This window comes from Alligator sinensis, unplaced genomic scaffold (assembly GCF_000455745.1).
Source record: "Alligator sinensis unplaced genomic scaffold, ASM45574v1 scaffold829_1, whole genome shotgun sequence".
In the NCBI taxonomy this organism is placed as follows: Eukaryota; Metazoa; Chordata; order Crocodylia; family Alligatoridae; genus Alligator; species Alligator sinensis.
In genome coordinates this window covers 474,812-498,374 of record NW_005842399.1, presented here as the reverse complement: position 1 = coordinate 498,374, position 23,563 = coordinate 474,812, and the positions used below count along the sequence as shown (strand labels likewise).

General features: G+C 42.5%; 1 protein-coding gene across 4 annotated transcripts in view; it reads right to left on the bottom strand.

The window, feature by feature from the left end:
- Positions 1–481: 481 nt before the first annotated feature.
- The window catches only part of CCDC180 (coiled-coil domain containing 180), a 36,458-nt gene continuing 13,376 nt past the window's right edge, over positions 482–23,563 (bottom strand). For 3 of the 4 annotated variants that reach the window (XM_025211269.1, XM_025211270.1, XM_006029819.2), the window contains 21 exons: positions 23,189–23,520; positions 18,529–18,749; positions 18,046–18,221; positions 16,602–16,782; positions 15,590–15,736; positions 15,112–15,256; positions 14,548–14,664; positions 13,977–14,075; positions 13,147–13,233; positions 12,027–12,217; positions 11,233–11,303; positions 10,450–10,591; positions 9,627–9,701; positions 8,353–8,419; positions 6,861–7,002; positions 6,174–6,334; positions 5,052–5,189; positions 4,142–4,253; positions 3,543–3,648; positions 2,918–3,056; positions 482–689 (listed from right to left, as the gene is read on the bottom strand). In XM_025211269.1, coding sequence (XP_025067054.1) covers positions 558–689; positions 2,918–3,056; positions 3,543–3,648; positions 4,142–4,253; positions 5,052–5,189; positions 6,174–6,334; positions 6,861–7,002; positions 8,353–8,419; positions 9,627–9,701; positions 10,450–10,591; positions 11,233–11,303; positions 12,027–12,217; positions 13,147–13,233; positions 13,977–14,075; positions 14,548–14,664; positions 15,112–15,256; positions 15,590–15,736; positions 16,602–16,782; positions 18,046–18,221; positions 18,529–18,749; positions 23,189–23,520 — 2,981 coding nt within the window. In that variant the 3' untranslated portion in view covers positions 482–557. The remainder of the gene's footprint in view (positions 690–2,917; positions 3,057–3,542; positions 3,649–4,141; positions 4,254–5,051; positions 5,190–6,173; positions 6,335–6,860; positions 7,003–8,352; positions 8,420–9,626; positions 9,702–10,449; positions 10,592–11,232; positions 11,304–12,026; positions 12,218–13,146; positions 13,234–13,976; positions 14,076–14,547; positions 14,665–15,111; positions 15,257–15,589; positions 15,737–16,601; positions 16,783–18,045; positions 18,222–18,528; positions 18,750–23,188; positions 23,521–23,563) is intronic. The other variant, XR_003095515.1, reaches the window with a different exon arrangement.

Here is a 23,563-nt window from a genome sequence, read left to right as displayed (position 1 = left end):
ATGCTGCATGCAGCAGACAAGGCCAGTCCAGGATGTGCGTAGCACGCAGCACGTACCACATGGAGCTGGACCAGCCCCCATGCCAGATTGAAGGAAGGGGGTGCAGTTTGTGGGCCTGAGCCTGCCCACGGACTTGCCCCACACTAGTCACCTGGACTGCAGACCAACGCCACAATCCACTGACACTCTTGGGCTAATGCAATATGTCGTCTCTGACAATGGCTGGTAGTAGATGCTTCTAAGTCAGATACAAGGAATCTGACAAAAGACAGTTATGGAATAAGCTGCCGGAGAAGGGAAATTCTTCTCAACCTTTATCAGTTAATGGCTATTATAAAGAGACTAAGGAACAATATTTAGCAGGCTAGAACTTGAGACTAAGTAAGCAGCAAATATTAATTTCTCCCCCTGGTCTACATACAGACATTCAGCAAGTTTTCCAAGAAATTTAAGTACGATCACTCTTTTAGCTCTAATGAGGTATAAAGTTTTATTTGTAGAACAGACACACTGATACATTATTAACAATTATCTATACATAAGAAGATATTCTGGTTTCATACATAGAGCTGCTTTATCTTCTGAATAGATTGTTTCCACCAGTCTTCCCAATGCTGGGCCTTCATCAGTTGGGCTGTACTTTCTTCTTTGATACAGGCAAACTCCTTTTCGAGCCTCTGCTTGTATTTCTGTAAAAATAACAAAATTAAGCAAGTAGTTGAGATCAAATATGATTCCCTTTGTGTACCATTCCTTTCAATCCCCAGCCCCGTGTCCTGCTCCACCATGTCAGATGATTGTGTACAGGCCATTTATTTTCTATGCTTGACAATGCAGCTCTGTAGACAATGAATTATTCATTGCCTTTCTTCCATTTCTTTTTGTTTTAACAGGCACTGAAACAGCATCATCAAGATGTAAATTTTACTTTTGAGTATCAATTGGGTTAAAAATGAAAGCTCTCCATCCCAGCTCAGTAAGCTCCTAAAAGACTAAGGGAGGGGTTCTCTTCAGATCTGGCTGTCTTAAAACCTACTGTGGCATAAAAGCAAACTCAAATTTATGTGATGAAGCTGCTGAAAGGTCCCTCACCCAGACAAAACCTTCTGCTTTCACAAAAATTTCCAGATCTACTGAATATGGACGTCTGGTTCCAAAGAAAAAAAATGACTTCCCGAATGTGCAAGTACATAACAAAGCATATTTTATAATATATATTTACTGCATCATATGTACATCTAACTTTGATTAATACTAATCTCTCTCTCATGAGCAGATTCCATGCCCAACAGGCAGGTTGTAAGGCAAATACTAAAGTATCAGTAGGCTTGGCAGAATTCAATTAAAAAAAAAAAATGTTGACCGATAATATCAATGTTTATTTTTAAGCATTTATTTCGATTTTTATCTATTTAAATTTTCAGGATTGCATTAAATTTGTTTCCTTTGTTCCCAGTCCCCTGGGGTTTCTGAGAGTTGCAGTCCAAACTACAGTCAGCACATCCCCTTTCTATAAATTTTGATTATTAATGATGGACATATTTTTTGTCAGTCTGTGAGGCGAAGTCAACATTTACTGATAAAAATCGAATCCTGCCAAGCTGCCTAAGTATTCTCTAGATATACAGAGTGATATAGAACTCTGTATATCTAAAGGATACCTAATGCTTCAGCAGTTGCCTCACAATTTATGGTCTTGCTGCCAACTGCTGTAATATATAGCCTACAATTACACACAAAATGAACACAGAGGCAGTAGACCATGTCAGTATGAAGTCAGCAGAAAGTAGAGCAGGGTAGCACCTTAGATCCCAGCAGATATTACACTTAGGATGCAATTAAGCTGTTAATTGCACCATAACTTGCCCACTTCAGTGATTTAATGGAACAAAAACAGAAACCAGCCACAAAATTGCTCCACAAAATACCTGGAATATTTTTGTTGCTGCTTTCCATCACACCTTAAATTGACCATGCAGCAGGGTAGCCCTGCCACGGAGCTCAATTCCAGCTGCATGGCGGGCCTTGGTTGCCAGCCATGCAGTACAGCCATGTCTAGGGCTCAGCACCCCATGCTTTTCAGGATGCTGAGGCATGGGAAGGCCATCAGCTGGGCTGGGGTACTGGGTCATGGTGAGCAGTGGGGCTCACTGTGACCTGGTATTGTGTTTGCCTTCTCCCACAACTCCCTCAGGGCATTGCAGGAAGTACAACTGTTGGGATCAGGGATGCAATCTCATTGCACCATTATTTTAATGTCTGCCAGGTGTGTTAGAGACCAACTTGTTCAGAGAGACATGAGCTTTCACAGGCAATAACCTACTTCATCAGATGTTATAATAATATCTGACAAAGTAGGTTGTTGCGTACGAAAAGTCATGCCTCTGAACTAGATAAACTCTAAAGATGCTACCTGCCCTACAAAATGAATGCTGAATCTAGTTGAAATAAACTCAGTTCACTTGGGGCAGGGCCATTTAGAGAACTGGACCAGCACCATGGGTTTCCAGGAAACTGTAACAAAGCACCTTATCCTAGGTGCTGAGTTAGGCCCGCTGTAAATCAGATGAAAGAAAAATCTGAAATAAAAATGTGTTCATTCTCTTACTGGCCCAAGTGAAGAGACATGAACCTGAAAAATCTGGAAAGAAAAATTTGAAATGACTCAGGACTTTGGATGGATGGATGGATGACGTTTTGCCTGAATGATGGAGCACTCAGCAGAAATCACTCCAGTGCCTTCCATTTTTGTCACTGTCCTAGGGAAGTGGAAAGGAAAGGAAAGGAAAAGAAAGGGGATTTCTGCTTTGTCCTTGATCTATGCAAAGACTTGCAGTGAGCACTGACTTTCTGTGCAGATAAACACTCTTCCATTAAGAGGTAGCCCCCAGAAACTGCATTTCCACTTAACACCAACCATATAAGCGGCATCTCTTGCTTCTGCTGCTGACAGGTGACCCAACGTGGTTTTGGCTGTTGTCACAGAGGCAGTTTCTCTGCAAAGAATATAACCTGGAGTATCTGTGAGCACTGTTGCTGGTATTTCTGGCCAGGTCCTTAAAAACACAAGCATGATTTTCCTTTTACTTTTCTTGCAGAAGGGGGTGAGGCAAAAGGAAGCACACTTTTAGTGTTAGTGATACTGAGAGAGAGAATTTAGAATCAACTAAGAAAATCTTCACAGCAGGATCCATATTAAATTAATGTTCCTTTGTAGTCTCATCCACGTAGGAAAGAGTTCAATTACTTTACACTGGAATAAAAATGTCTCTATGTTTCATTATGTGCACATCTATTATGTAATACTTGATCATATAATCAAAACCAGGTAGTTTTTGTCCCAGAATGGGCAAGCACATCTGGCAGACTAGGATAATTTCCAACACTGACTGCTGGAATCTACCATTAGTAGTAATAACTTTACACCAGCTCTTTGGCTTCACCAAACCAAAGACTGCTCTCCTGCATCAGCATAGCAGAAAATTCTGAGGATGGTGCTTGGACCTGGAAGTGCAGAAAAGTTCAGTATATTCTAATGTTACCTGCTCTTACGTTCAGTCAACAGCTTAGATTCATGGATTTCTAAGGGAAGTCCTGCTTGTTTACGACGGATTAAAGTGGAAATCTTCTCTTTTGGGGTTTCAGGTCCTGTGGCAGAGTGAAGAAAACATCAGCCTTATATCATTGCTTCAAAGTAACTAGATGCAGCTGGAGGTTATATTTTTCAGAAGAAGCTTTGCAAGAACATGCAAATTCCTTTTGTTTGAAGGATGTCAGATTTTAAAGGTCTTCTTTCCTAACAGAGCACCCAGATAGCTCTTCAGCCAGGCCTAAAATTGTGTTAGTAGTGGCCTGAACTGCCATGTGATATGCTAGGACTGAAGTGCTACACATGCACAGGGGCCAATTCTTGTCCTCAGTTAAGTCCCAGAGCAGGGGATGTGCTAGAGGGATAGTTATGGCTACTTGGGGCTACACAGAGTACTAGGAGATTGGTGCACTTACAGCAGCTAGCGATTGCTCTGGATTTATGCAAGAGGCTGCACCAGCCCTTGTAGCATCTGAGACTCTGGAGGACACACACCTTGCTGTCTTTTTGCTGGCAATGGCATGTGGCAAGTGTTCCCACCAAGTGACTTACTTGTTTCCTGTACCTCGTCAATAGTGATACACTCATCAAATTCCAGAAGCATCCTCTCTGTGAGGGAAGCTAGTGCAGAAACAAATTTCTGGGCACACACTGTAGCGCAGGCCTGTGGGAATGCAAGGATCATTCATGACTTTGTTTATTCTTATAAAAAAAGGATTGTCTTAAAAAATACCTGGTTTAACTACCAACTTCTCTTCATAACTGGAATAAAATACCAGGCCCTGAAATAGCTAGCTGCTCGAGTCAAAAGGGTAACAATAAATAAGAATCTGGAGCATGACTCCATTGAACCTTCAGTAAAAGCCTTTTGTTTTTAATGCTCTTTCAGGACTTTAGAGGAACACCTTCCTTCAGAGTATTTTTAAATTAGGATGCAATTTCATGTTACCCTATAACAATTCTAGTTGTTCAGAGTCTTAATACTACAGAGAAAAGCTTCAATTATTTATGCTAGGGGAGACGTCCACAGAGAAAAACAGACGCCCACCAGCTGCAATTTAAAAAGCTAACCAAGGGGTGTCACCAGTATTCCACTCACATATACAGTGACTACAACGGCCAATTTGAGTGTGTCAGTTAAAGCTGTTATCATAAAGGAAACGGAGAAAAGCAGGCACATTCCTTCTCTCAGTTTGCATTGGGAATAATATTCCCTGAGAACAATGGATGTGTTAATTGTATGGCAAACCTCTATTTATGCACACTTAAAAAAGGTGCAAGGTCTAGGGGTCATAGTACAGAATTCTGAGTTAAAAGCTATTTTCTGTGATGGGACTGCTAAAACCAAAAGAGCTTTTTTAGTTCACTTTAATTTTTAAAAAACATCCAGGCCCCCAATTTTAGTCGTCAGTGAGAAATCTGTTGGGCTCTAACAAGCCACGTTTTAGTGTGTCACTCATACTTGCAGTTTCTGGGTATTGACATGAATCCCATCAACTTGGTCCTTTTGTCTTTTTTCCTCCTCTTCACACAAAGTCTTCAGCTGGGACAAGTTGTCTGGGTGCCCAAGAGCTGGATGCAATTTATTCTTGTTCACAATCTTTAATCAAACAAGATAGCAATTTGGTCAAGAATACCCAACTGGGTCACAGAGAGTGAGACAAATAAAACAACTGTTTTAAATTGAAGTCAATAAAAAGAGTGAAGACTATCTACTGTTAACTAGCTGCAAAGAAACCTGGCAGTGCAGTATAGGCCAATCCTATAAGGAACTACAGAGGAAGACATTCCCTGATCCTATTTACAACACAAGCACTAGAGATGACCAAGCTGGAGGTGATGGCATGAGCAGCCATGTTTTTACCACTTACCTGTCAGTGGTGTTAGCTCCCTTTTTTGAATGGCTTTAATCTCAAATGCTGATTCCCTAATATTGATATAAACCATGTGCTATCAATCTTTTCATGTAAGGTGTTCATTTGCTCCCTAAAGGATCTGTCCCAGTTTGCAGGATTTGGCACAAAGCCCACTGCAGGTAGCAGCCTTTGATTCCAAGGAGCAAAATTCAAGTCTTTCCCTTTCCTGTCAAAAATAACTCCAAGTGCTCACCTTTTTGCTCCCTTCTTTGCTTTGACAAATGAAAAGTCAGATTGCTCACAGGCTCTGGGATAAAGAATACAAGCCGTGTGTGCTGAACATGAGCCGCAAGATAGGCAGAAACATTTAATTAAAATCATTAACTTTCTGGGAGCTTAGAATCTAGGAAAGTAGGGCTGGAAGGACTTCACAAGGTCATCTGGCCCAGCCCCCTGCTCAAGGCAGGCTCGTCCCTGACTGAAACATCCTGGGCAAGTGTCTGTCCAACCTCCACTTCTCCAGGAAGCCTGTTCCAATGCTTGACCACCCTTGTCATCAGCTTGTACAACAGTATTCCCCAGCCAAGCATATGCTAGATTTTCTACCACATGTTGCTGTGGAAATTTCTCAGTGCAGGTTAAGCTGGTTAAAGAACGATACAAAAATGCTTTTTGCTATCTGTGGCATATTTATGGATGAAGAATTCCAAGATGCCCATAAACTATACCTTTGCATTGTCCCAAGCCTCTATTTGTTTTCTGTAGAGGTGCCGAATCTGATCCATGGAGCATCTGAACTGCTCTTCATGTTCCTTTAAAAGGCTGTCAATAGCCAGATGGGAAACGTGAGGGAGCTGTTCTTCAAACAACTTCAACTGATCTCGGAACTCTTTTGGAAAGGGAGGCATGCACAGGTTCAAGTCAAAGAACCAGAAATCATCAAAAGAATACACAGTATATGTGTCAAAATGACTGGATGCTTTGTTCACACAATCTTTTTCATACTCTTTCTGCTTTCTAGTCCAGACCTCAGTGCTTTAAGAAACATACAGTTCCCAAACATCTGTACAGGTCTGTCAGCTAAATGCTTCTGCAGATGACATTTTAGCATCTGATATCATCCAAATTACAGGTCATTACGGTACTCAGTTCTGGTCTGACTGAAATCAATTTAAAGTTTTGCACTGACTGAAATGAAAGCGGAAGTGAGTTCTTATGTGTTGCACAGTTTGAAAGCAGGATATAACAATGCAGTGGTATAACGAAACCTTAACATTATATGAGGGCCATTCTGATTCCTTTTTCCATTATCACTGGACTAAGACTGAAATAAGGTGACTCCAGACCTCTGAATGTTCCAATTGTCATTTCCTACTAAATAAAAGGAACATAAAGTATTTGCTCTAGGAATTTACCTCTGAGGCAGGAATTGTAGTAGTCATCAGTCTGGGCTTGATAAGACAGGAGCTTCTGCCCCAGCACTTCTGCACACTGCTCAAATGTTTCTTGCAGATAGTCAGGCCTGGTAATTTGATGCTTATCCTTTCGGTAGAACTCCTTTGGAAAGTAAAAAAACCCCCAAACATCCAATCAAAGATTCCCTTCCCTGAACATATTAGTAGAGAGGATCTTTAGAGTTTTTTCTTCTTTCTGTGCCACCTTTTTCCCCTTCTCCCTGGGCCTTATCAGAGATTTTATGTTGAGCCTGTAGCTGCCACTGAGAGGAAAATAATGTGTGTAGTAAAATTACCAGGTATTAGAGGAGAATCTTTGTGTTACAACTAGTAGCAACATCTTGCTATTGAGATTGCTGTCCCTGAACTCGCTGGCCTATGAAGTGTGATTCTGAATAATAAAGTAATTGCAGCATATTTATAATAAACAGGACAGCCCATGAGAAACTAGAAGCAAGACATTTTCACTTACACTGTCTCAGACTCTGACACTGCTTTCAGATCCTATTATAATTAATTTTTTCACTTACAGTGTTTCAGACTCTGATGGTGCTTCCAGATCCTGCTATAACTAATTTCATTCAAGTTGCGTACCTTGGAGTCTTTTCTTTTCCATGACTATAGTAGAGATGTGTGTGTTCATCCTTTCCTGCTATGCTGCCTTACTGGGATAGGAAGGCTAATGCGGCTCAGTATGTTGTTAGTAGGAGCATTGCCAGCAGTTTGAGGGAAGTAATTATTCCTCTCTGTTCTGCACTGGTGAGGCCACATCTGGAGTGCCATGTCCAGTTGTGAGCCCCCCACTATAGAAAGGATGTCCAGCGGAGGGCAACAAAAATGCTTTGGGGGCTGGGGCACATGACTTCTGAGGAGAGGCTGAGGGAACTGGGCTGATTTAGTTTGCAGAAGAGAAGACCGAGGGGGATTGAATAGCAGCCTTCAATTACCTGCAGGGGGGTTCCAAAGAGGATGGAGCTGGACTGTTCTCAGTGGTGGCTGGTGATGGAGAAAGGAGCAATGGGCTCAAGTTGCAGCAAGGGAGGTTTAGGTTAGATATTAGGGAAAACGTTCTCACTAGAAGGGTGGGGAAGCACTGGAATGGGTTACCTACAGAGATGGTGGAATCTCTATCTTTGGAGGTTTTTAAAACCCCACCACAAAGCCCTGGCTGGAATGATCTAGTAGTGGGTGGTCCTGCTTTGAGCAGGGGGTTGGACTACATGTTACCTCCTGAGGTCCCTTCCAACCCTAATTTTCTATGATTCTATGATACTGAACAGTTTAGCTAATATTTATACAGAACTTAAAGCTTCAGTGGCATAAGTATTATTATTCTATCATTGGGTGAACTGCTACAGAAGGGAAAATTACTGTTAATATCCAAAGCAATAAGTAAAAAACAAAAAACTGGAGAGCTACCATAATGGAAAGTCTGCAAAAGATGCTTTCTTACCTCAGCAAGATACAGCAAAGTGTCATTAGCCTTCCAGAGAATATCTGTGAGAATCCCTTTAAAATGACTGAAATCAAGACAAACAGGGACAATCCAAAATGGATTATACTAGAACCAACTTCCAAGAGAAGCTCTGCTAGCTTTTTAAAATATATTTTATTTTTTATTATTTTAATATATTCCCCTTTCATGTTAAGTAAACCAAAATATAAATACAGCAAGAAGAGCATAACAATAATGTGCTCATAAAATGGCTCACAGTTAGAGGAAAAATTCATATCCAGCATATTAAAAAAGGCAACCCCCTCCATCCTGTGCTTAAGATCATAAATCTTATTGTTTAAGGAAGCCCAAAATATCAGAGGCTGGCTCAGGTGTCTACTGACAGGAGACAGAAAAGAAAACAAGTGTAGACACACACTGCATTTGAAAGTATGGTGTAATACCAAGACCTCAATTAACTAAACATCACAGTCCATCATTATCATGGCTTACCCAAGCTGATGTATTTTAGAATGATACCTACAGGCTGGGGAATTCCCTTCTCGTCAATACAGAGGCAGAAAAGGATCCTGGAGTCATTATTGATGCCAAAATGAACGTGGGCTGACAGTGTGGGGACGCGGTCAGGAAGGCCAAGCCCACCTTGTCATGCATCCACAGATGCATCTCGAGCAGGTCCAAGGAAGTGATCCTCCCCCTCTATGCGACACTGGTCAGGCCGCAGTTGGAGTACTGCGTCCAGTTCTGGGTGCCGCACTTCAGGAGGGATGTGGACAGCATGGAGAGAGTTCAGAGGAGGGCCACCTGCATGATCAGGGGTTAGCAGGGCAGGCCCTACGAGGAGAGGCTAAGGGACCTGAACCTGTTCAGCCTCCACAAGAGAAGGCTGAGGGGGGATCTAGTAGCTGTTTACAAACTAGTCAGGGGGGACCAGCAGGCATTGGGGGAGTCCCTGTTCCCCCGAGCACTACCAGGAGTGACTAGAAACAACGGTCACAAGCTGGCAGAGGGTAGATTCAGGCTAGATATCAGGAAGCGCTACTTCACTGTCAGGGCAGCTAGGATCTGGAACCAACTTCCAAGCGAAGTGGTGCTGGCTCCTACCCTGGGGGTCTTTAAGAGGAGGCTAGATGAACACCTTGCCAGGGTCGTTCGACCCCAGTACTCTTTCCTGCCATGGCAGGGGGTCGGACTTGATGATCTGCTCAGGTCTCTTCCAACCCTACCAGCTATGAAACTATGATACTTTAGGAAATACTAAGCAAACTTACTCAGGGTCTTGAAGTTTCTCTCCAAAGATCTGGAACTTCTTGTCAGTTCGAGTTGGTCTGCTGTATCTGTGTATGCTGAGGAAGCAAGTATTTTCTGATGATTCAAAAATATTCGGACTTTTGAAAAAGGTTAGTCTTTCCCACATTTAATTAGTTGCAATATTCAGTCAGGTGGACTTTATCACATTAAAAACATGGTGGCAATATTTTCAGATCCAAAATTAATCCTATACGAAAATTATCATCTGGTAGGAGTAGCAATCAAGATTCTTTTTCTATATTGTTCCACAAAACTTTCCCTTTTTACCTGTTTTAGGTGATCAGATTTGTACCTAATTATGCTAATGTCCATTTAATTTGACTATGAGCCCAGATGAGTATCTGAAAGAGAACATCCTGTTTAAACACCGACATGTGAAAATTAAAACACAGAAAGCTTAATTTACACACACACCCACACACGCACACCCACCCCACATTTTGAAGACTGTACTCTTTGTAATTGTTTATTATATCCACATCCCTATTTTGTATAACAGCAACCTGTATCCCAACACACTTCAGAGAACATACAGCAGGAGAGGGAGGGGGAAATTTTCAGACAGAGGTAGGGGAAGAAAAAGTGATGAGATCTGAAATAAGAGGGAAAACAGGTAAGGCAGAAATACATAGAAAAGATTATCCCAATGATGGGTACAGCTGGGCTCACACCAATAGTAGGTGGAATATGTAAAGGGACAGAGAGCTGAGCAATGTTAGACAAGCAGAAAGAAGAAGATATAGAAGGGAAGGAAAATGGGATTTCTCCTTCCATGGGCCTTACCTTGAATCAGAGACCCTTTTGTTCACAGAGACAGACTTCTTGGGTGCAACAGGAGTAGCAAGGAAAGACGGATAGGTCTGGACATTTTCATTTACCATGTTTAACCCCGACTCCTTTTGTGTTATGGTGGATGGATGAGTTGCTTTATAAGTAATAAGGAAAAAGGAAGAAATTCTATAAAATCAATATTAAGCCCTCCCTGTACAATTATATAGCATGTTCTTATTTCTGGGCTGAGTACTGAATGCCTCAAGTGAAGAGAGAACCTCAAGAGGTTTGAGAACTAGATTAAACACCCAGAAATTCAGGAGCTTGTCTCTTGGGATGTACGTAGGCTGCTCCAGCAAGGTCCACGGGAAGGACTTTGCTATCACCACTGTGGGTAAAAGAAGTGAGTCTCTTCCTCTCCAGGTCACTGTTTAACTGGTGGTTCAACCTTTTTTAGACTCAAGCCTCTTTGCTTTTCATAAACAGCAGGTCAGGATTTCTCCAGAGGTCTCAAGACTGCACTCAAGAGCTAACAACAGCTATCACGTATTCATCCCCACTGTGTTTGCCAGCACACCATATCCCCAAAGAAGGCTGGGCACACAGGTTATGATGCACAAGTAGTCAGTTAGCATGCATACAGCAGACAGGAGAGAAAAGTGGCTTGCAGATTTATGGAGGTCTCTTTATGTCTGCTCACAGCCACACGTTAAGAGTTGCCAAGTAGTCTCTCTCTCTCCCTCTCTATCAGTACAAAAGAAAAGAACGTCAGCCATACAAGAGCTGCTTGCATACCAATCGATTTTGATTGTGTGAGTTCATCTCTCTCATGCCGCAGCTCTGTGGATTTTTTGGGTTGCTGAATTCTGAAACAAAAAGAAAGAGCTACATGGCTACTAAATCCCAGTTCTCTATCTCTGCCACGGTCTGACTGAAGATTTATCTCCGAGATGGGGTCACGTGTAAACATAATAACTTGCATAGAGACTATTTAACCCATCGGGCCAAATTGGAAATTAGGAGTTTCTGCAAGAACAACTGCACACACACACATGCTACTGAAAATGATTTGGGCTTCTACTTATATGACAGCCATAATTTTCTTGTTCCTTACTATATCCATTTTCTTATACCTTTACGTAGCATTTAATCACCCTTTCATCCAAACAGAAGTAAAAAATTAGCAGCTGATTAACATGTTTTTACAATATTGTAGCTGCACTAGTGCAATTCTATCATTAACAGCAAGGCAGTGAGATATTTTAGGTTGTGAAATAGTTCTCTCTAAATGAAACAAAAGTCCAAATGGTTGGGACTTTTAAAACTAGACTGGACAAAACACTAGATAAAGTACTGCTCATGCATGTTTCAATCCTGCACTGGCACAAAGATGAACTGGATGATTTAAATTCAGTGGGACCTTTTTATTCTACAAGAGTAAAAATAACAAATATATGGAATATCTTTGCACAATTGTCCTGGGAACCTCATGAAAATAAGATGTAATTGCAATGAGCAAAATATTAAATAAATAAGTTAAAGGAATAACAACTTTAGACATGGAAATGAATGGAATAACATTCACTCACTGGAGTAAATTTTTGATGACGCTTACTGCTACATCATCAACTGCTGGCTTTCCCATTCGGCTTGGATTCAACAGTGGAGTATTCTCTATCCCCATAACCATCACCTTGTTCTCCTCTCTGAAACTCTCTGTTCGAACTGCTGCAGTGAGAGAGCCTTGTATGACAATCTCTGGCAGAATTAGAGTGGGAACCTGGAGGTGGAAGAGAAGAAAATCCTACTGAATGTAATTAAAAGATGGGTATGCAGTTATTTCATACAGGCATTCATTTCTCAAGTATATTTCTAGTCACTATGCACACTGTCCCATGCATGGGTTCAAAGAAAGACCATCTTAAATATGTAACATTTAAAATAAGTTACTCTCATTCTGCAGCTATGAGAGCTAACAAGTATTACGAGAATCAAAAGAAGCAATATCCAAATAGACGGTCTTAAACCAATGATTAACTTTGCATTAGTGATTCCAAAACAAGGTCCACAGCCCATAGGTAGTCCATAAGACCATGGTAAGTAGCCCACGGTTTGTCTGCAGATCACACTGGGCCCCACCTGCCTGTACAGTATTTTCAGGTTTGATGATAAGGGTGCATGTAGGTGCATGAGAAATGTTGAGGGTTACAAGTGGTCTGTTGGGCCAAAATGTTTGGGTATCACTCCTCCTGATTATAAAATAAAACCACTCTGTGGGGACGACAATCCAATTAATAAGGAAAATGAATCCTCTGATGCTAAAACTACTATCTAGTGAAACTCTTCTTTTTAAAACACCTCCCACCCTTCAGTATCATTCATTAAGGACCAGTTCCTGCAAAGAAGTGAGCACCTGTAGGATGGTATGGAGCAGCCTCAACTTGTGCTTGCCTCACTGGTAGCTGAGAATGCTCAATGCTTTGCAGGATTAGGCTCTCTATAGCCACCTCTTGGGCAGCTTGTGAGAATTTGAAAGCATATTGATTCTTTACTTGAAAATTCAAAATAATGGGCTAAGAAAAGCCTTTTTAAATATAGGAATAATCAAAATACTGTGTATTTGTGTCATAACATTCATCTAAAGGTTAAATAAAATACAGAGGTTGGCTAATATTACACTAAAATATAGTAGGAGACGACTGTATTTACCACTAGACAATCAAGGTATTTGCTCCTTTTTTTCATTTCTTTCATCACCACTTTGGCAAAGTCAAACAGCTCTTCTGCAGTAACAGCCTAATTACCAAGAAAGGATAACATGGAAGGTATTTTGTTACATAAAATAGTGAGTTTGGTAAATGCTAATTGTTTATTACATTCATTTAGCATTTCTAATCTGCTCTCTCACCCTCACACAGAAATCCAGAGACAAAGTCACTGTCTATAGAAACAGATTTTTTTTTAAATGACTGACAGTGTACTGCTCTCCCCTCATTTCATCCAATGACTATTAAATGCAAAGGGTAATAGCTTGGCTTTAAGGACTGCCAGAGAGGAGTCTGGATAATGCCTCTACAGTCTACATACTTGTGGACTCATCTTAATTTTTGCTGGTGATCAATATTTGGAGTCCCCAAATAAACTTCTTGCACATTAACTGGCTGTACCATGAACCCTGGGAATGGTTATTGATTATGATGTTGCAAGAATATTCTTTTTTTTAGACAGAAGTCAGACTTGAGACTACCTGAGAATGTAAAGGGAGTGGACTGGCATTACCTACCTAACTTCCAGCCTAGTTACCAAAATTTATGATTCTTAAAAAGCCTTACTTACAATCCCTGGCATTGTTTTAATTAAAAAGACAATCCATGTTAATGTGTGCACATTTCTGTCCTTTCCTGGTTTGGTGACATCCCAAAAACTTACAGTCCAGCATAGTGCACGTCCATTGGACCACAGTGAACAGTGGTGGATGTGTCCAGACCTCTACAAATGTGTACAGTGAGCTAAATTTACAATGTCTCTTTGGAACTTACTTCTTTATCTGCAGTAGGATGAGCACAAGCATCTATTTTCATGAGGAACTTCTCCAAATAGGAGTTTAATGTCTGTGCCTGCAAATTGGAGTTCGCTACCTAGAGCAGAAGATGTTAATGACGTTTAAATTCACGTGACACTGGTGAAAATGGAAATGTGCACACAAGCATCAGAGTATTTCTTCAGTCATGAGGAGAGACAGGTTTCAGATTCTCATGGAGGGAATAATGCTTATTTTCAAAGAGTAAAAACAGTGAATAATAGGTTCCCAAAATGGGGAATGAATTAATTGATTTACAGCAGCAACAGTATTTTTCATGGCCTATACTGAGCAGATGTCTGGTTTATGCACATATATGCGGTTAGAGTTGCATCATGCAACTAAGGTTTTGATATTTTCAAGACTAACAAGGATATATAGTTCTTAAATAAAGAGAAAAAAGCCACTGCACTCTCCATTCCATCAGTGTGTAAGCCTCTTCAAACCCAGACAGAAGTCAGCGATGAAGTAAGTGCTTTATATAATAATTAAGATGTAACAAATAAAAGTTTTGATAGTTTTCTTCCTACCTCTGATTTGATTTTCACCTGTAGATTTGTCAGGAATCGCTGGATTTTATCCATGAAGAGTCGATCCACAGCAAGATAATGGAACTTTGATTCAAACTTACCGATAACTTCATTAGCCTGGGACGCAAATGCCAATAATCACAAAATGCAAAAAGTACATATTAAACCTATTCTAACCTTTAATAGCAATAGCTACTGTGAAATACATGAATGTGCTGAATCTGCATGTGTGAATCTTAAATTACTTTATGCTGAATCTGCTCATGCCAATGCATGTATAGTTTTACTTTGTGTTTACAGTGTATTTTGTGCCTGCCAGTCTGGCAGCACTCTTTCCCACACCTGTGGCTGGAGTAATTTAATTAGAAATCACTTGTGGCTGGAGTAATTTATTCATGAATGTCTTGGTCCAAGATAACACTTAGCACTTCTATAACGCTTCCCATCACTAAAGGGTCATGAACACATTAATAAAGACAGGCTCTCAATCCAAATCTAGAAACAGGGGAGATGAGAAAGGTTATTTTAGCTGCAGCAGTTAATCTGAATACTAGACCTACATACCTGTTCTAGGTAGTTTGACTCCATCTTCTCCATATCCCCCATAATTATTCCTTCAACAAAGTCAACGCGTGCAGTTTCTTGCTCTAGACGCTTGCAAAAAAGCTCTACCTCTTCTGAAGAAAAGTTACCTCCCTCTGAAAATAATCTAAACACAGCAGGCAGGAAACAAACACACAAATTGACTTGGGTTCTTCCCCCGCCCCCCCCCCGCCCCCCCCAATTTTTTAACTGAATAGTTATAATTTTATAATCTTAACTGTTACGTATCTATTCCAGGGATTAAAATATTATTATAACAACAGCATGTCTACATTTTTTAAGGACGTACTTTAATTTTATTGTACCGACTTGGCAATAAATGATCAAATTTAATCCTTGTAAGGAGATAGGGAGAGAGAAATTGAGGTATATGCAGCTGATTTACAGGGATAAAGTTATTTAGAGAAAGATGACCAACACACCCCAGGTCTCCCGATACCTGCAAGACTTAAGGAAGTCCATGTTTGAATCTCGTAATTTTCTCAAAGCTTCCTCTAAGTAGTTCCGGTAACTCCGGAGGGAAATCTGGATAACTTCCACATGATTACGCATCTCTGAATGCAGAATGTTGCTTAGAGAAATCAACCTAATAGAAAAGACAGATTTTTTTTTTCAGGGAAAACTATGGAACAGATGTTCTGGTTCAAAGGCTGCTGGTTTATAATGGAAAATGAAAAATGAGAATGTAATGACTATGCATCTTAGATTCCTCTCCGTTATAAATTCTTTGGTGCATAAAGCAGCCAAACCATTGGCAAACTGTACATACAGTACATGCTATTCACAACCAGTTGATACTACTAAAGGAACAGGTATTGTTGTATCCATTCTAGCTAATTACCAGGATAGTGAAACAATCTTCATTTAATTTTAAATTATAATAAATTCACCTTGACTTTAATTTTTTAACAAGGAGATTTAACAAAACCACAATGAGGTCCTTTACTTTTGCCTAACAGTTTATCAGGTAGCATATATTAATGACTATGGTATAAAAGCTGTTACCTTTTGGATATTAACTTCCATTTTGCCTAGTAGTGGCTAAAATAACTGACTCAACCGTACCTGGGGTTTGTAGGTATTACAATGCACTAAGAGAGGGAATGGAAACTAACTCCAATAACTAAGGATTTGCTTTTCTACAATGACTTTCACTCAAAGGTATGCAGTGTAATATGGGAGAGACCTTCCAAATATACTGTGATGAGAAAAGTGCTGAAAGTGGAGCAGGGATAAAAACAATCCTCTTGGGTTGAATGTTTATACCTCAGTTACATGAAATGCCTGGTGATGATTACATAGTACAATAAATCCTTCAGACTAACCCAGTGTCAGGAATCTGTGCTGCTGTTCAGGAAACCTAGGATCAGGCAGATCCAAAATGTAAGCCAAATGTAGAGAAAAACTCCATGATAGCAATCTCAGAAATAGCAAACTCATGACACACTTACTTTTCAGCATTAGAGGCAGCGAGGAAGACGGACTCCATGTCCTGGATCTGTGCACGGAACTCCTTGCTGATGTCATTTTGATGCTCTCGGATCTTCAGAAACTCACTTTTCTCTTTGTTCAGAGCTTCCATCAGTGCTGTGCAGTGACTTTCCAGACGATCTTGGTGATGTGCCAGCTCCGCTGAAAGGAAAGGAAATAATTTAATATGGCCATTATGTCCTGGTTACTAAGGCTTACCTCAACTACAAGCCACTATGCTCAAGAGAATATGGCTGGGGGTGTGAAACCCTGCAAGCCACTATGCTCAAGAGAATATGGCTGGGGGGGTGAAACCCTGCCAGTTTGTAGGAGAAAGCAAGAGTGAAAAAATGTCAGATGAGCACTTAACGGGCATGAAATTAACACAGATAAGTCACAAAGAGGTCTCTGTGTCCTTGACCTTCCTCCCATTTCTGAACATCTCTGACACCTCTGAAAATGTAAAACTCCTTTTCACTTCCAAGTTCTTTCCCTTTCCTCCCTTCTCAATCCTGTTGATATATCTGTTTCCCTTCCCATTGCCCAATCTCGCCACCTCAGTAGAGCTTCTAAATGATTTTTGGAGGTGAAATGCACTTTCATCAATATAGATGAAAAACACTGATTCCCCATCTGGCTTCCTGGTGTTATGCCTAAAAAACCAGTCAGGCAGTGTGCAAGCAGGGAAGCTGCCAGAGAGGCAGACAGAGACACAGGCTGATGGTGGCTGAGCTATTGGGAAAGTCCTTGTCTTGGCAAGCCAAAAATTGTTTCACTTTTCCCAAAGGAGAATTTTTCAGAACTTTTGTCCTGTGAAAATACCAAGGCTTTAACTCTTTGTTCTGAAGCAGGATTAAAGCATTTCTAAAAAACTGAAACTTTCTATGGGGCAGAAATTCCAGTTTCCAGTCAGCTCCAACCTCAGTGGTGTTTTAAGCCCTTCTCTTCACTCCTTCTCTTCACGTATCCAAACCAACCCTTAGCACTTCACCTTTAGCACTTGTCCCTTCTTTCTCATGAGGGTTTCTAAAATCTTTTTCTGTAATGTCAAACCCTGGCTAATTGATTTTCAAGGCTGTCAGGCACCACAACTCCCATTCACTTTAAGGGAAGCTGTGGATGCTTTCCATCTTTAACGATCAATCCCAGGGCCACTGATGAATCTCTTTTCAGTGAATTCTAGAAAGAAACAGATGTGAGGGATAAAAAAAGTGTTCTTTTAGAAATAGCCTGCAAGCAACTAATATTTACAGAGGAGCTAGGGAAGGCCATTCCAAATCAAGTCAGTTAATCATGTTATTCTCCAATATTGAATCAATTAACACTTTTATTGTCCCAGACTTTGATTCATACTTGGAGAGCTCATAAAATGAGGTGTGATAACCATAAAGTGAGGTGTGATAACCAAAGTGAAGAAGCATGTACCAGCCCTGACATCATGGATTTCCTTTTCTATGCGTTCATGCCTCGGTTCATGCAGATGAAGACGAAGCTGGAGTTCTGAATTCAATTCTTCCTTCTTAGCAGTTACAATGATGCAGGCATTGGACAAGGACTGGGCAAACCACATCTCCAGGTGATCAAAAAATCCTAGACGAATCCTAGAATTTAAATATAAGCATATAGCAGTGGAAGGGAATCTTGGTGTCTTGTGGGCATATGTGAGGCAGACTGATGCTTTTATTCTTTAGACAAATAAATTTTTCAGCGCTACAATGTTAGCTCAATGCTGGTACCTTGGCAGACGTGGATGGAAGGCAATAAAAACTGTTCCTTATTTTTTGAGAAAGGGTCATAAAACATAGCATTAAAATATTTAGATAGCTTTTGGATGCTCATTCAAACTTTCCCTTCATCTTTTTTGAGATTTCCCCATAACTTAATAACGAAAAATAAAGAGAAACTAACCTTTTTTTGAGCTCTTCCAGCAAGCTGTCTGGTATAAGCACATGTTTCAGGTACATAGGAAGTGGATCTTTTTTTTCAAGTTTAGTACAACAAATCTCTTTGGTCTTGGTTTGGTCAGACTCCTCGCAGCTAATGACAGAGTAAAGGTTTCCACTAGTGGTGAAGAAGACCTCAGCTATAATTTCAGAGCTTTCTGTCTCGTCACAGTCAGAAAATGTGATCTAGGAAGGTAATAGGAAGCCATCATCTATAACTTTTATAACCAGTAAGTTTTCATGAGTGTAAGTCTACTAACTTGGAAAATATTATCCCGTGGATTTCAGGAACAATATTCTGGTTCCTAGCATGGAAAACATACATACAACAGAAAAATATCTTCAGTCTCAATACTCGAATCCTTTGCTGTACTCTACAAGTATTTCCACGAGGGGAAGAGTTGCTAACAATGACATGGCCATTTGCTATGCCTGGGGCTCGGGTCAGGGACATCACGGAGAGGATCCCGGGCTGCATCCGGCCTGCAGACCGGTACCCCATGGTTGTCGTCCATGTGGGTACAAACGACGCGGCAAGAGGCAACCCTGACCGTATTATGAGGGACTTCGAGGCTCTGGGGACCAGGCTGAAGGAGACGGGGGCGCAGGTGGTTTTTTTCCTCTCTCCTTCCGGTGAGGGGGCGGGGACAGAGGCATGGGACCTGCATTGGTGAGGTCAACCAGCGCTTACGCAGCTGGTGCCGCCGGGCAGGCCTTGGGTTCCTTGACAACGACCCATGCTTTCGGGAGGGGGGATTGCTGGGGCGGGATGGGCTTCATCTCTCCCCTAATGGCAAGCGTATCTTCTCTTCCAGGTTGGCTGATCTCTGAGAACCTAATCAGCATGTGCATGCTGGTTTTGTCATTTGGATATTTGCATTGTAGGTATTTGCACAAGTGAATATTAAATTTGGTGGCATCACTTCTATAAGTTTGGTCAGACTTTCAGGTAACTACATGTAACCACATATAAAAAGTTACTTGTATGTAGTATACTATAGTTACTTTTTCTTCCTGTACATTACCTCTTCACTTAAAGCCATGTTCCTTATTCTGGCATGCCTGTGGGTATCAGGGGGGGGGGTGGGACTTTATGTCAAGGAGCACTACACATCCTCTGCCAGCAGTATGGGGTCAGGGGAAGGGCGAGCTGAAGTGCTCTGGGTCAAGATCCAGGGGGGGCAAGGCGAGAGGGATTTGACGGTGGGGGTCTATTACAGACCCCCCAATCAGGAGGAGGAGCTGGACAGGGAATTTTCAGGCCAGCTTGCGGAGACACTAAAAGCAAGGGATGTAGTTGTCATGGGCGATTTTAATTACCCGGACATCTGCTGGGAGGAGCAGTCAGCCGGGACGGACCGCTCCAGGAGGTTCTTGGCCGAGTTGCAGGACCTCCACTTGATTCAGGAGGTGCACAGTCCCACCAGAGGAGATGCTCTGCTGGACCTGGTCCTGGCCGCAGGCGACGACCTGGTAAGAGGCCTCCAGGTTCTTGACCACCTGGGCAATAGTGATCATCGCGTGCTGGAATTCACCATCCAGCGTAGAGTGTCAAGGGCCCGCAGCAAGGTGGTGGCCCTAGACTTCAGGAGGGCCAACTTCAGTGAGATGAGGAGATTAGTGGGAGAGGAACTGGGGTCCTTGAGGGCAGAGGAACTCAGCGTCCAAGAGGAGTGGTCGTTCCTTAAGGAAACGATACTCGGGGCCCAAGGGGTGTCCATCCCGACAAGAAGCAAGGCGGGCAGGAGTGTCCAAAAGCCCCCCTGGCTCACCAAGGGTGTCCGGGAATGCCTGCTTGCCAAAAGGGTGGCGTACGCCCGGTGGAAGGGGGGTGTAATCTCCAAAGAGGAGTATACCTCCTCTGCTCGGGCCTGCAGGCGGGCTGTTAGGAAGGCCAAGGCGGAGATAGAGCTCGGATTAGCGTCCAGGATTAAGGATAACAAAAAGTCCTTTTTCAAATATATTGGGAGGATGAAGAAGGCGCCGGGTAATGTGGGGCCCCTGCAGGATATGCGGGGCAATCTGGTGGTTGCGTCAGAGGATAAAGCGGACCTCTTTAACCAATTCTTCACCTCCGTTTTCTTGTGCAGGGACCGGGACTTCCCTGCTGTGATAGAAGCCGGACGCGAGGGGATCGCCTTCAGACCTCAGGTTGGGGAGGACCGGGTTAGAGAGCTTCTGGAGGGGCTGGACGCGTTCAAGTCAGCGGGTCCGGATGCTCTCCACCCCAGGGTGCTGAGGGAGCTGGCTGGGGTTATTGCAGGGCCCCTGGCACGGCTCTACGAGCGATCGTGGTGCTTGGGCCAGGTGCCAGACGATTGGAAGGTAGCTAATGTGGTCCCCATCTTCAAAAAAGGGAAAAGGGAGGACCCGGGCAATTATAGGCCCGTCAGTCTTACCTCAATCCTGGGGAAGCTCTTTGAGAAGATCATCAAGGAGCACATTTGTGATGGGCCGGCATCCGAGATGATGCTCAGGGGCAATCAGCATGGATTTATTAGGGGGAGATCATGTCAGACCAACCTGATTGCCTTTTATGATCAGGTCACAAAGGCCATGGATGCAGGTGTCGCGGTGGATGTAGTCTTTCTGGACTTCAGCAAGGCCTTTGACACCGTCTCTCACCCCATCCTAATTAGTAAACTAGGCGACTGTGGCATAGATGCCTACACGGTCAGATGGATTGCAGATTGGCTGAAGGGTCGCACTCAGAGGGTGGTGGTGGATGGATCATATTCGACTTGGGGGGAGGTGGGTAGTGGAGTCCCTCAGGGCTCGGTCCTGGGCCCTGCGCTGTTCAATGTCTTCATCAGCGATCTTGATGTTGGGGTGGAGAGCAACCTGTTTAAATTCGCTGATGACACCAAAATTTGGGGGGAGGTGAGCACGCTAGCAGGGAGAGAGAGATTGCAGAAGGATCTGGATAGGTTACAGGGGTGGGCAGACAGGAACAGGATGCGTTTCAATACGGACAAGTGCAGGGTGCTGCACTTGGGTAGTAGGAACCAGCAGCACACTTATAAGATGGGGAGCTCCCTACTTGAGAGCACGGAGGCGGAAAGGGATCTTGGTGTCATTATTGACTCCAAGATGAACATGGGCCGACAATGCGAGGTCATGGTTGGCAGGGCTAACCGGACCTTGTCGTGCATCCACAGGTGCATCTCGAGTAGAGCCAGGGAGGTGATCCTCCCCCTCTATGCGACGCTGGTCAGGCCGCAGCTGGAGTATTGTGTCCAGTTCTGTGCGCCCCATTTCAGGAGGGATGTGGACAACATGGAGAGGGTCCAGAGGAGGGCCACCCGCATGATCCGGGGACAACAGGGCAGACCCTACAGTGAGAGACTGCGGGACTTGAACCTATTCAGCCTCCACAAGAGAAGGCTGAGGGGGGACCTGGTGACCGTCTATAAACTCACTAGGGGGAACCAGAAGGGTTTGGGGGAGACGCTGTTTCCCCTAGCCCCTGCTGGCATAACAAGGAATAATGGGCACAAGTTGATGGAGAGGAGGTACAGATTGGACATCCGAAAAAACTACTTCACAGTCAGGGCGGCTAGGAGCTGGAACCAACTTCCAAGGGAGGTGGTGCTGGCCCCTACCCTGGGGATCTTTAAGAAGAGGCTGGATACTTACCTGGCTGGACTCATTTGAGTCCCGTTTTTGTTTTTAGGGTGAGTGGTTTTGTTTGTGTTTTTGGGTTGTTCTCCCGCCCTGGCGGGGGGTCGGGCTAGAAGATCTATTAGGTCCCTTCCGACCCTGAAACTATGAAACTATGAAACTATGAAGCTATCCTTAGACTAATGGAGAACACCCTAATACTGAACTGTGGAAGCCTGAAGCTATCTCCAGGAACGTTACTACTCAACCTTTATGAAATGACTAGGAAAAAGGTATGCATGGTGTGTTCTGTTTTGTTTTGAAGAACTGAAGAATTTCTTAGAGGTCTTCTTCAGCTATCCATAAGTCTTTAAAGGAATATTACAACTATTTTTCTCTCTAGTGGAAGAAACAATAAAATGTTCAAGAAAAGAATTATTTTCAGCTGAGACACCTTTTCCAAGGCATCCACTGGTTCCTAGTTGGTTGTGGTAGTAAGGCAATTAGTGGCAATCGATCAGGAAGATTGCAGTTCAAGATACAGTTGCAGTGAGGTGGAGGACCCACAGAGGACAAGACTAGATACAAGATGAGAGACTATACTTAACCTAACTTTGTTTATCCTCCCACCAACTGGTACCTATCCACAGGTATACCACTGTCATAAAATGCTCTTTAAGTGCAATCTGAAAATGAAACACTGAGGTACATAGCTTTACATCACAGTGATGATAGAGCAACAATACCCAATGCAGGAATGAAACGGGGCCAGATCAGAAATTGTTGTTTAGATTATTTTTTTCTACACAAGGAAAAAAAGTGCAGAGAGAATAATCATATACCGATATATGAGCTTCACCATCTTACAGGGTCTAAAGCTGCACATTAAACTGTAATGGTATGCGATGCAGACCATCTCTAAGCTCACTCAGTAAAGAATCAAATGTGGTTTGTATGTATAAACATCACCAGGTTTTCACTTGTGCTGAGGCTGATCAATTTTTATGAAAAAAATATAGGCCTACCTCAGGAAGACTGCCTTGCAAATCATCCTCTTTACGCTCTTGATTCTCTTCATCCTCAAATATTTCTGCTTCTTCCCTTTGCTGTGCAAAATTATCACTTTCTTCTAACTGATCAGTTCCTTCACTTCCTTGAGCAGAGCTCTCCGCAGCCCCTTGTTTTTCTGCTTCTTCAGCTTCTTGTGCTAAGCTCTCCTTATCCTCACCTGCATTTGTTTCCTCATTTTCTTGTTGGAGGCTCTCGGAACATTGCTCTGCTTCTTCGCTTTCCCTTGCAAAGCTCTCAGCCTCTTGCTGCTCTTCTGTATTTTCAGTTTCTGAATCTTCCACTAATTCTTCCCCACAAAAAGAGGGCAGAAGTTTCATCGGTCACAATCC